This window comes from Dermochelys coriacea, chromosome 1, assembly GCF_009764565.3.
Source record: "Dermochelys coriacea isolate rDerCor1 chromosome 1, rDerCor1.pri.v4, whole genome shotgun sequence".
In the NCBI taxonomy this organism is placed as follows: Eukaryota; Metazoa; Chordata; order Testudines; family Dermochelyidae; genus Dermochelys; species Dermochelys coriacea.
In genome coordinates this window covers 35,783,865-35,797,193 of record NC_050068.2, presented here as the reverse complement: position 1 = coordinate 35,797,193, position 13,329 = coordinate 35,783,865, and the positions used below count along the sequence as shown (strand labels likewise).

The 13,329-nt window shown below is 39.7% G+C and overlaps 1 protein-coding gene across 5 annotated transcripts in view; it reads left to right on the top strand.

The window, feature by feature from the left end:
- Positions 1 to 13,329, top strand: part of CWF19L2 (CWF19 like cell cycle control factor 2) — a 197,014-nt gene that overhangs the window by 90,489 nt on the left and 93,196 nt on the right. For all 5 annotated transcript variants that reach the window (XM_038371146.1, XM_043504209.1, XM_043504207.1 and 2 more), the window contains 2 exons: positions 1,235 to 1,360; positions 2,642 to 2,779. In XM_038371146.1, coding sequence (XP_038227074.1) covers positions 1,235 to 1,360; positions 2,642 to 2,779 — 264 coding nt within the window. The remainder of the gene's footprint in view (positions 1 to 1,234; positions 1,361 to 2,641; positions 2,780 to 13,329) is intronic.

The following is a 13,329-nucleotide window of genomic DNA, read 5'->3' as shown; positions in this document are numbered from 1 at the left end:
ATTAAATTTTTTTTCTTGAGGGTGGAGGAATGGAATCCTTCTGCCATCCCAAGTGCAATTTAAGTTTTGATACCTGTCTTAGGGTTCATACCATGTCCTGTCACCCTAATGTTTCAGCAGATAAACCACCTGATGATTCAGTCATGATTTTTCCTGCCCCATAACTTATTTACAGCATAGATTGGCCTAGATAAACAAAAAAAAGTCTGTGTTGGGCTGGATTGCATTTCTTATGAATGCTGTAGATCAGTGGTTCTCAAAGCCGGTCTGCCGCTTGTTCAGGGAAAGCCCCTGGCAGGCCAGACCGATTTGTTTACTTGCTGCATCTGCAGGTTTGGCCCATCGCGGCTCCCACTGGCCGCAGTTTGCTGCTCCAGGCCAATGGGGGCTATGGGAAGCGGTGCAGGCCAAGGGACGTGCTGGCCACCCTTCCTGCAGCCCCCATTGGCCTGGAGCGGCGAACCACGGCCAGTGGGAGCCACGATCAGCCGAACCTGCGGACGCGGCAAGTAAACAAACCGGTCTGACCTGCCAGGGGCTTTCCCTGAACAAGCGGCGGACCGGCTTTTGATCACATAGCCAAGATTTAAATAATTCCAAGCCTCATATTGTGGTGAAAGCAACAAATCTTCACTGACAAACATAACTATAAAGAAAGAAGCATCTATCAGATGGTAATGATCTTTAGTGTATTTTTATTGTGGCTTGTAAAATTAACACAATTGAATTGAAATCCTTTTGACCTAAAGAAGTGTATAAAGCTGTATAAGCTATGAGTAAGGCACAGCAGCATCAGGAACAACACATGTGCTTCTGAATCTTACAATTTTTAAGATGGCTTTTAGCGAACACTTATATTGTTGTTGTTTTTTATATTTAGTTTGAAAGATTGTTAAAGTACTAAGATCATTTTTCTGGATAACGGTTATCACAGTTACATCTCTAGCCTTTTTAATAGGGTTTTTTACATTGGATTCAGTTATAAAAACTTCTTTTCACTGATACAGTATTTTGTCAATCTTTTGTTCCTGTTCGAGTATAGGATAGAGGAATTGTGTACTATATATTATTCCAAAATTATTTTTAAGCAAATAGTAATAAATAATAGATTTTAGCTGTTACATGCTTAAGTCTTCAGAATGTTAATGGTTTATTTGATCTTGCCATTTTTTTTTGCTTTGTTTTACCATTCCTGTACCATATTTTTAAAAACCTATTTTAAAACCTGATATAGGCTGCAAGCTTGCAAAAAGACCATGAAGTGATCCTTGTCAGAACAGATCAATCTGGAAGAGCATGGCCTGTGAACACAATGGCAGAACCACTGGAGCCGAAAGGAGGAAGAAGAAAGAGACAGATGGTACACTTTATATAACATCTTTATTAGAATGTAATTCTTTGACTGCTTTGTAAATTTACTATTATGAGTGCATAAGTGGTGTATGTCTTTATTGAAAGAGTAGGTAGGTAGCTGGGAAAAATAAGTTAATTTTCGGTATAATAGCAAGAACTAGATAGTGCAAAGAGCTTTATTTTAAAGTTGTGGTGTTGTCCCTTAGAGTTTTCTTGGGGAATTTATTTAAATATAAAGCCAACCAAATGTTTAAAATCTTTTCAAGGTATTAATATATCTTAGCCAAATAAAATACACTACTTCTAAATCATGTAAATATATATATTAAATTAAAAAAAGATTAGTAGAGCCTCTTTTCACACCCAGTCAAATATCTTGATGCTAACTTGATGATAACTAGGTCCTAAAAGCTATTTGTTCTATTTTGTAGTTACGTGAAGCAAAACAGTGAATGATGATAAAGACATGTAAATAGAGGGATCTTCATCCTCTTTAGTAGAGCAAAATATTGACCTATGTACATTTTGGGGAAGCGGCCATGTCTACTTATAGCACTGTACAATGCCTAACTCGCTCTGGGTACTATTATATTGTAAATATTAAGTGATAATACTGGCTCTGTGTATATTTATTATTCTATGTCATATTCATTGCAACGAGGGGTCCTGTTTTCTACTCAGTTCCATTTTACCCTTTCAAAAAATGTCTAACTTTTAAAATTAATTCTTGCAGGCTGGGACATTTTAGTAAAAGTCCATTCAATAGCCACTGAAGGATTCTGAGTTTGGATTTTGAGCTTCTGAGAGCAGCAGGGGGTTCACATATCTATTAAGTAATTCCTTGGTTAGTAAGACGGATCAACTTGACAAACGGGTGTGAAGAAAGAATTGTTATTCATTCTGGAAAAACACCATCACCACTTATGTCAGTGTCCACCTACAGTGTTCAGTCCTGAGCCTTTTCTGAAGACACCACCAATTGTACAAACCAGGATGGTGTGGACAAACATCTACTATCAACTAGGATGGAGAGACATCAGTTTTGCATGAATTCCCCATGAGACCACTGTTGTCTCTGGCAAAGTTGGTCATAAAGTTCCCTGGGAGTTCAAAGACTGATCTGAGTTATGAATATCTTTGGAACATCCCATTCTCATGTACTGTTTGCTTTTTCAGTTAACGTCCACGGTTCGTTTCTTGAACACTTGAACTCTTTAAACCCCTTTAGTGAAATCCTGGTTGCAGTGAAGTCCAGATTAATATTCATTTTCAATCTCTCTGTTTTCAGGGTGCTACTCACATAGATAAAGAAAGAGTCAGGTATTTTCAGGATGATGATGATCTGAGCCTGAAGGATTTGGTCAAAAATGAAAAGATGAGAACAGCAGAGGATCAAAACTCACTATTTATGCGAATGGCATCAAAGGTAAGGCATAGTATGAATGAATTTGTACTTAAGATTGAAATAGCATTTCCATTGTAAATCCTTGCTTTCAAATTTCTTTAAAAAATCACTGTTTGGGGTTAATCTTCCTATTCTTGTTATTAGCCTGGATGTGGATTGTTTTGTTTTGTTTTTTGAAAGGTGGGTAAAAGTTAGTTCAGCTGTTTGAAAGAATTAATTTTTTTTATGCATTAAAAATTTTGGTAAAGATGCTTTCTTTGCACCCTGCTATCTCAAATGAAACTTTATTTTGTCATGTATACATGTCCTGAATGGTGACTGTTTTGGCTTGTAAAAGATTTATTTTAGAAATACATATGCACATATAAAGGATGTTCTGCATTATCATCTCAAATACGGTATGCTACCTTCTTTAGTGCTTTAAATATATTTTAGTACAGTGTTCCAAATGTCTACTGGGGTAGGTATATGTTAGTGTAATCTTACTTGTAGCTGCAAATGCATTTAGGTGTGTTTTACTTCTGTGTCAAGTACAGTAAGTAGAGAAGGAGACCTATTTTTTCTTGAGGAACAAAATCAGGGTAACACACACAAACTGAAGAGAGAGGATTCTGAGACTCCCATGAATTGGAATCCTGCGGTGCAGTAGGCAAAGCTTGGTTAAGCTAAATCATAGATTAGGATGTTACATTCCTAATGTGTAGAGTTTACAAATATCACTTTCAGAAGGAGTAGGTAAAGGAAATGGGGCGGAAATATGAGTTTCAGACTATTGCCAGCAAAATGATGGTGCTTAGGCTGACGCAGCAAAGATCCTTTTAACTGAAGCTAAGGATTTTTTTAAAAACAAAAAGAAATGGGGAACATAGGCTGATGATAGAGGCCATTAGAACAGGATGATAAAGTTAAACAAAGAGAGATTTTTGCAGATAAAGTAGGATTATATAATGGCTAGAATGTAGGGTGGTTTTTTTTTTATGTAGAATTTCAGCTACAAGATATTGGTGAGAAAACAGTAGTGGAAAAAAGTAATGGAGCATGGAGCTAATAGTGGAAAATGAGCCTGGTGTAGTAAATAAGGCAGAAATTAAAGAGCACCTAGTTTTTAGTGACCATAATATCAAGTCTGAGATACTGATGAAATTCTGACCAGTGCAATTCAGTGTAGACACCTGTAAAATAATTAGTATGGGATCAAGGAGCCAACTTGGATATATGTGCTAAACTGATTATCTAGCATAGTGATCAGGAAGATTAGTGCCATTTGAGAGCCATTGTGGAAATACCTTTAAAATCATCCGTTCGGATGATGAAAAACACACTTGGTTTTACTAACAAATGAAGAGAACATAAAACTAAAGAACTGGTGATGTTCATGTAGTAGGTACTTATTAACCTTCAGATGGGATGATACCATACCTCAAGAATCTAAGCCCTGGTCTACGCTAGGGAGGGGAGTCAATGTAAGGTATGCAACTCCAGCTACGAGAATAGCGTAGCTGAAGTTGACGTACCTAGATTGACTTACTGTGGCGTCTTCACGGCGTGAGTCAACTGCCACTGTTCCCCCGTCGACTCCATTTGTGCCTTTCGTGGCGCTGGAGTTCCGGAGTCGATAAATCGATCCCCGAGTGCTCTCCCATCATATCTAGACTAGACGCGATAAATTAACCCTGCTATATCGATTGCTACCCGCCAATCTGGCGGGTAGTGTAGACCTACCCTCAGTCCCTATTAGGATAGGTTAAGAAAGTTAAACTTATCCTCTGTAGTGAATAGGGCTGGGTTAACTTAAGAGAAGTCTTCAAAACTTTGACAAGTGTTAATAGAAAAAAGTTCTTTGGATGGGTCAGTGATGCAGAACTATAACAATTTATTTTAAGAAAATAATAAACTACAAGTCCATCAGTTTGGCAATATTTCATGGTAAAACATAATAAATATGCTGCATGAAATAAATCACCATGAAAGGCCATTGAAGCAGAGAAAGATAAATAAGATTTAAAAGTCTCAGTATCATCAGAGGACTGAGGGATCTTGGCAACAGAGATAAAAGCAAGGAAAGCTTCAGGTTTTTGAAAGGCTCAATAGCACATATCCAGCCTGTCTATCAAAGTCCAAAGATGTGCCTGTAAGAGGAAGAATATGGGGCTTCTCTACTGATGATTCCTTAGGCACCTATCTTTATAATTCTCAGGCATGATTGCAAAATTTGTAAGATTATCCTCACTTGAGAATGGTCTTGAGTACAGCAGTATCAGGAAGAGGACCTGCAAGAAATCCAGACCCTTTTGGCAAAAATGGGATTGAACCCTTACTGTTTTGGCAAGTGACAGAAGAGGTTTTATTTCACATACTTCCTGATACAAAAAATATTGGGAAGGACTGGAACTCAGACGCTTCAATCATTTGGTTGTCAGAGAAGTTCTGATTTTGTGTCTGGCAGCAATTCTACCTGTACTTGAGGATGGACTGGTTATGTGATCTGGACCAGGTGGGCACTTACATTCACACAGGAAATACAGAATATCCACTGGATATATCTCAGATTTCTGATAGAGGAATAGCATAGCCAAATCAGTGTTTGGTCTGGTGTCTGTGAGGTGTGATCTTATTAAATGCTGAGCATTAGTTGAGAGGGCTACTTAAGAACCATTTCCCCCCCCATTTGGATGACAGCTCCCACTTCCTCAAGGATAAGAATATCTCTGCATTCTACCATCAGGGTGCTAGAATCACTAAGATTCATGGTAAACTACTCCAGGTGCCAGTTTTTCCCCTGCAAGACAAATGGAGGACCCTGCTGGACATGAGACTTATCTGAAAGCCTGCTTTTCTTCTACAAGAGTCCAAGAAGGAAAAAAATATTTGCTTTGCCATCATGTTCCAACAGGGACCATGTCATTAGATGTTGAGCACACCTCCAACCTGAGATAATCTGTGGATCCTGAGGGCTCAGTAATCGGAGAGCAACCAGAGACTTGTGCACTGCGTTTGAATATTGGACTCCATTCAAAGAGTTTGCACCTCCTAGGCTGTTTGTGTTGCACAACACCACCTATCACATGCCAAACTAAGGATGATTTCTGCCTGGCATGGAGAGCTCATACAGAGGGATACCATGTTCAGGATGCTTACTCTTCACAGAGGTTCTATCGTTAAGCATGGTCCTGGGTGTTCTGTGGCTTTCGAAGACCTGGTTCTCAAAGGGTGGTTTTGATTCTGGATGGTTAGACCACTGATTTGCACATGACTTAGGAGGGTGGGATTAGGAAGTCTCTTTGTGTTGGAAAGCCTTGCAAGTGTGGAACTGGGCAGCATCACACACAAGACTTTTGTCATTTATCTGGCAAGGAAGTGTAACACCCTCTAGTGTAACACTAAAGTTGTCCTTTCTTTGAGGAGTCCTTTAGGCAAGACTTGGAAAAGATTTGTGAGCAGTTGGAAAAATCTAAAAAGCAATAACATCTGCCTGAAGGGAAGAATATGGAAAGACCAGATGTCAGGCAGTCTTTCTGTAGAGATTATCAAAAGATTAGAAAACAAATCTTCTCATCCAGCTGTGTTTTATCATGACTTCTGACAAACATTTTGATTCTGGTCTCTGACCAGCACACTCAAAAGATAAAGACCAGATTCTACTTGCAGTTAAGTCAATGGGCAGAAAACAAAAAACTTGGTTTCAAACGCTATTTAAGTTTGGTGATTGTTAGTTACCTATTGCATCATTTACAAAATACCAGCATACAAAAGTAAGCAAATGGATAGTGCGGGATATCATAAACTCTCCATTGCCCATCTACTGTAATAAACACAGTCTAAAGAAATGCATATTTCATCATAACACAACAACCTTATCTCTGACCCATAGATATTTTTTTAGTGTATGTTTTTGTCCTGATTTCAGTTTATGTATTTGTCAGCTGGTAGTAGAATTTTTTTTTTATAGAGTACTTATAACTGCTGGTCAAAATTTAAAAGCCTGAATGCCTAAAATTAAATTCCTAAATCCATATTTATTTCCAATCTTACATGTACTAAAGTTATTAACTTTGTGTGAATAGCTCATTTTAATGTTCATGGGACTTACTTGTATGTGTAAGAGTCATCCACATGTTGGCGTTCAATGAATGATTTAGTTATAGTCTTGGATCAGAGGTGATTGAGGTTGAAGAGCTTGCCGACCATTCTGTATTGGATGTCAACTCTGGAGAGGAGCTTATCAGTAATGAGAAGGAGGGTGACAGCAAGGAAGATGGGGAAAAGGGTTGGAGCGATGACACAGCCTTGTTTGACTCCTGTCTTGACTAGGAAGGGATCCATTTCAGATTCATTGCTGATCACTGTGACAGACGTGTTGTTGTGGAGGAGTTGGAGGATGGCAACAAATTTTGGTGAAATTAAGGAGGATTCTCCACAGAGCCTCGTGATCGATGGAGTTGAATGTTTTTGTGAGGTTGATGAAGGCCGTATACAGAGGTTGATGTTACTCGCTGCACTTCCCTTGAATTTGGCAGGCAGTGAAGATCATGTCGATCATACCCCAAGATGGTCTGAATTCACATTGCGATTCTGGGATTCAGCCAAGGGGAGCAGCCAAGTGAGCAGAATTCTGGCAAGAATCTTTCTGGAGGTGAACAACAAAGTGATTTCTCGATAGTTTTCACAGTCCAGTTTGTCTCCTTTCTTGAAGATGTTCATGATCATGGCATCCCTAAGATTAGCTGGGATTACTTCTGAATTCCAAATCTTGAGGATTAAGGTGTGAAGCTGGTGAGCCAGTTCTTCTCTGTTGTCTTTGGGAGGGGAGAAAAAGCAACACCCAAAATCTAAGCACTGATATCTGATTGACTGTCGTTGTCCATGCTCGTGATCATAAAGATGTTTACATCACCAAAGTACTAACTGGTGCAGACGATCGTTGGACAGACCATTGTCTTATCTGCTCGTTTCCATCAAACTCACACCAAAATGAAAAATGTGGAAGAAATCAGCCAGACAGAAGATCAACATCAAGAGTCTTAAAGCCTCAACTAAACGTGACCTTTTCCAGCAGTGCCTTACAAAGAAACTGATGAATACCAAAACGAAGATGGAGAGCCCTGAAGATCATTGGAAAGCACTCAGATTGGTCATCCATGCTTTGTGTGAAGGAACACTGGGCTTCTCAACTAGGAACCACCAAGACTGGTTTGTCGAGAATGATCAGGAAGTCTAAGAACTGATCCGTAGGTGTAAGGCCTTCTGTGCTTGGCTGAATGGCATCAATTCAAAAAGAAACATATGTTCACCATCAACTTAAAGCTGAAGTTCAATGAAAAACCCACAAAATGAAGAACAATGGTGAGAGAACAAAGCAAAGGATATCCAATAACTCGTCAATGCCCATGACATGCACGAGTTCTTCAATGCAACCAAAGCCCTCTCTACAGCCTAGTACCTAAAGGCTAACCCCCCCCTTAGGTCCAGAGATGGAGCCAACCTCCTCAGGGACAACAAATCAATCAATACACAACGAAATACTTCAAAGACCACCTGAATCATGACTTCAGTGTTGACGAAAGCATCTTTGACTTAATTCCTCAATATCCTATCAAGGATGACTTCATACCTTTCCAACATTCATCAAGGTACAGAAAGCTATCAAATAGCTGAAGAACATAAGGTATCTGGACCTGATGGGAATCCCTGCCAAAGTCATCTTCGTTGTGATGTGTCTTACAGGAGCCTTCCATTCCCATGAAAGTTGGCATTTAGATTAATCAGGAAAGAGACTTGACTGGTTTTCAATCAAAATAACTATAATTTCCAATTCTTTTTCTGTTAAAATTTTGAAATAGTATTTGTAATTTCCTGCATTTTGGAAGATTGAAATTTTAAAAACAAAATATATTTAAAAAAGAAAAATGAAAGAAAATATTTATTTCTACTTCCTGTGACTGGTTTAAAAAAACCACTGATTGTACTCCAAATCTGTGAAAATAGGTTATTCCATTTTGTATGCTTCAGAATATTAGACTTCTGTGTTCTTCCATTTACCATTGGGGCCTCTCAGAATTTTCCACTTTGTATAAAGACCTACCTTGAGATCTGAAAGGAAACATTGGAGTCAGGGATGGAGATTGGAGGGAGTATGGGGGGACATTGCCCCCCCAAACCAGAGATGATACATGGCGGGGCTTGTGGGGTTACGTGCCTCGCCAGATTTCTGCCTTCCATTTAGGACAGAGGTTTTCAAACTGCATGGCATGCTTCCGTAGGGGGAGGCTCCACACAGTTTGAAAACTATTGCCTCCTGCCAGGAGCTGGCAGATTGAAAGCTGGTGAGAGCCACTTGGCGCGCTCAGGTCCCTAGTTCTTCACGCTGTGGGACCCAAGCTGGATTGCTTCTTCATGCCCGGGCGCTCTCCAGACAGGGTGGGCAGCACAGCTCCGAGCTGTGCCCCTAATGTGCTCTTGCCTTTCCCGAAGGAGCCTGGTGCTTGCCAGGGATGCCTCCTGGAGCTGGCCCCTGCCCACGGAGGCTGGTTGCCATGAGATGCTCCCCAAGGCGCTCACTCGCTGCTTCCCTGGCTCCTCAGAAGCAGCTGCAGAGCCAGGAGTGCCAGGGCAGTGGCAAACGAGCGCTTTGGGGAGCATCTCATGACCCCATGAGCCCCCCCAACCGTCACTTCTGGGGGGGCATGTTACTCCATGTGCTCTGGGAAGAATGTGACCCTGTGAGCCCTCCCTCTATGCGTTGCCTCGTCCCTCCAAATATAGAAGTCAAACTACACCAATGGTTGAAGTGTGTTTTACTTTAACATTTTTGGCATTAAACTTTCTAATAAGCTATACACATAAGCTATATGCCTAGGGAGGTTTTGGAATCTGCATCATTGGAGATTTTTAAGGGTAGGTTAGACAAACACCTGTCAGGGATGGTCTAGATAATAATTTAGTTCTGCTATGAGTGCAGGAGACTGGCTAGATGACCTCTTGAGGTCCCTTCCTGTCCTACGCTTTTATGGTTATATGATACTATAAAAATCTGGACTTACTATGTCTCCTCTCTTTTAATCATCTTCCTAAATTTCTTCTGTGAGGGTATGATCCAAAGTCTATTGAAATAGGCTCCCATTGACTTCAATAGACTTTGGCTCAGACCCTGGCTGATCTCTCTTTTATACTCCTAAGCAAACATGCGTTGCATCATGAGCCTGTTAGTAGGGTGACCCTCTTGACACCTACAGATTGCTCTTTGCTAGGTCTTGTAGAAAAAGAGAAGTGATTCAATGTGATAAACATTGTATGCTGGGATTTATACTTTCCATTGGCTACAACTCCTGTTTAAAGATGAGGTTGTATTCTGCTTCATATTATACACATTGGGTCTGGTTCTCAGTTGTCCAAAATGTAGGTGACACCTAATTTATATTGTCACTAAAGGAACTGGAGGGAGTGTTCCTGAACTTCAATATTAAAGAACTGACATTAAAGTGCCTTTAAATTTGCATTCCATTTTGTAGAATGCCTTCCAGTTCACGGCTATTTCAATAGCAGTGCTAGTGTATGAGCTTTGGGAACAGTCTGAAAGTTTGGATGTGCTTGTGGATGTACTGAGTGCTGCAGTCTTTGTGTACTTTGCATAGCTTGAAACATGAATAAAAAGTTAAAAATAAAGATGATATAGACCTTTTAGAATATCTTGTGCTACAGTGTGGGAGCTCTGTAGATGAATCTTTAGAAAGCAAAGGTAGCAATTGTAAATGGATGCAGCAGAATGAATTTTTTTCATTCTGCAGGATTTTAAATTTAGCAGCTAAACCCTCGTCAGTTTTAGTTGTTAATATACTGCACAAAATTGACATTTAAGAATTATTCTTTTGTGCTTTCATATGAGAGAGAAATTGAAAATGTATCCACTAAAAGGAATCTGTCATTCTCAAGAAGAGGAGCAGAAGGAAATGGATGAAAGTCTAGAAATGATATTTTGCCTAGAAGGGAGAAAAAACATCCCTTATACTCTTCTGAGTAGTCTCATTCATCTTATCAGGCTGAACTGCTGCTGTCGAGTGTCTGTCATTCCTTAGGCATGGCTATTGGTATAAAATAAATTATCCCTCGCAGCTGAGATAATGTTAAAATATGCGTAATTTATAATACACAGGCATTATATAATATACCCACACACATACCAGGGGTACAGTAGCAGTCCCTATATTAAGTTTGCTTACCCTCTTCCTATTTATTGAGCAAACCCTTATATTCCATGGAGAGATTACGTATTCTGTGAATAGAGCCCAGTATGACAGGCCCGAGTCTCATTCTGCTTAGCCACACTACCTGTCAGAATCTGCCAAATCAATGTGTTTTGGTTATGCTGCCTCCTCTATATATAGCCCACTGTGTTAAGCATACTCGTAAGAACGACCATACTGGGTCAGACCAATGATCCATCTAGGTTAATATGCTGTCTTCCGACAGTGGCCAATGCCAGGTGCTTCAGAGGGAATGAACAGAACAGGTAATCATCAAGTGATCCATCTCCTGCAACCCATTCCCAGTTTCTGGCAACACAGGCTGGGGACACTTCAAAGAATGGTTTTGCACCCCTGCCCATTCTGGCTAATAGCCAAGGATGGACCTATCCTCCATGGACTTATCTAGTTCTTTTTTGAACCCTGTTGGCCTTCACAACATCCTCTGGCAAAGAGTTCCACAGGTTGACTGTGTGTTGTGTGAAGAAATATTTCCTTTTGTTTATTTTAAACCTGCTGCTTATTAATTTCATTTGGTGACCCCTAGCTCTTGTGTCATGAGAAGGAGTAAATAACACTTCTTTATTTACCTTCTCCACACAAGTTATGATTTTATAGACCTCTATCACATCCCCCCTTAGTCTTCTCTTTTCCAAGCTGAAAAGTCCCAATCTTATTAATCTCTCCTCATATGGAAGCTGTTTTATACCCCTAATCATTTTTGCTGTCCTTTTCCAATTCCAATATATCTTTTTTGAGATGGGATGGCCACATCTGCACACAGCATTCAAGATGTGGGCATACCATGGATTTATATAGAGGCAATATGATATTTTTTGTCTTTTTATCTATCCCTTTCCTAATGAGTCCCAACTTTGTTAGCTTTTTTGACTGCCACTGTACATTGAGTGGATGTTTTCAGAGAACTATCCACGACAGCTCCAAGATCTGTTTCTTAAATATTAACATCTAATTTACACCCCATCATTTTGTATGTGTAGTTGGGATTGTTTTCCAACATGCTTTATTTTGCATTTATGAACATTGCATTTCATCTGCCATTTTGTTGCCCAGTCACCCAGTTTTGTGAGATTCTTTTGTAACCCTTCGCAGTCTGCTTTGGACTTAACTATCTTGAGTAGTTTTGTATCATCTGCAAATGTTGCCACCTCACTGCTTACCCCTTTTTCCAGATCATTTATGAGCATGTTGAACAGTATTGGTCCCAGTACAGACCCATGGAGGACACCACTATTTACCTCTCACCATTCTGAAAACTGACCATTGTTCCTACCCTTTGTTTCGTATCTTTTAACCAGTCACTGATCCATGAGTGGACCTTCCCTCTTATCCCATGACAACTTACTTTGTTTAAGAGCCTTTAGTGAGGGACCTGGTCAAAGGCTTTCTGAAAATCTGTGTACACTATATCTTCTGGATCACCCTTGTCCACATGCTGCTTGACCCCCTCAAAGAATTCTAGTAGATCAGTGAGGCATGATTTCCCTTTACAAAAACATGTTGACTCTTTCCCAACAAATTGTTTATCTATGTGTCTGATAATTGTATTCTTTACTATAGTTTCAACCAGTTTGCCTGGCACTGAAGTTAGGCTTACGGCCTGTAATTGCCGTGATCGGCCCTGGAACCTTTTTTAAAAATTGGTGTCACATTGGGTGTCCTCCAATCATCTGGAACAGTGGCTGATTTAAATGTTAGGTTACATACTACAACTAGTAGTTCTGCAATTTCACATTTGAGTTCCTTCAGCACCTCGATCATCCAGTGGCCCCACTGGTTGTTTAACAGGCTTTTTGTTTCTGATGTATTAAAAAAAATAATAATTTGCTGTTATTTTTGAGTCTTTGGCTAGCTGTTCTCCAAATTATTTTGTGGCCTTTGTAATTATATTTTTATATTTCACTTAATGTTCTTCTAGCTGGTCTACAAAGGATAATGACCTATTCCTGTTGCCAGCAATTGCAGGTAGTCCTTCTGCTCAAATAATAGAGATCCGTGCTGCAATACTGAAGGTCCAGGGTTCACGTATATTGGGTGTTGGGGAGATATCGCATAACATTACAGTTGGACATAATGGAATGTGGTTTTTACTTTCACTTTAAAAAGACAAACTAGAGAACTGCATATGAAAAACTAAAGTAAAAGGATCTTATAAAGGTTGCAAAGTCAAGCACACGAAATTTAGGAAATGCCAGAATTAAGGTTGCCAGCTAGAACCTTACTTCAGCCCCTTTCGAATATGTATTTTGATATAGTTAGACTTGGAAGGATTAGATTTTTATTGGTAAATGTCAATTTCACACACACACT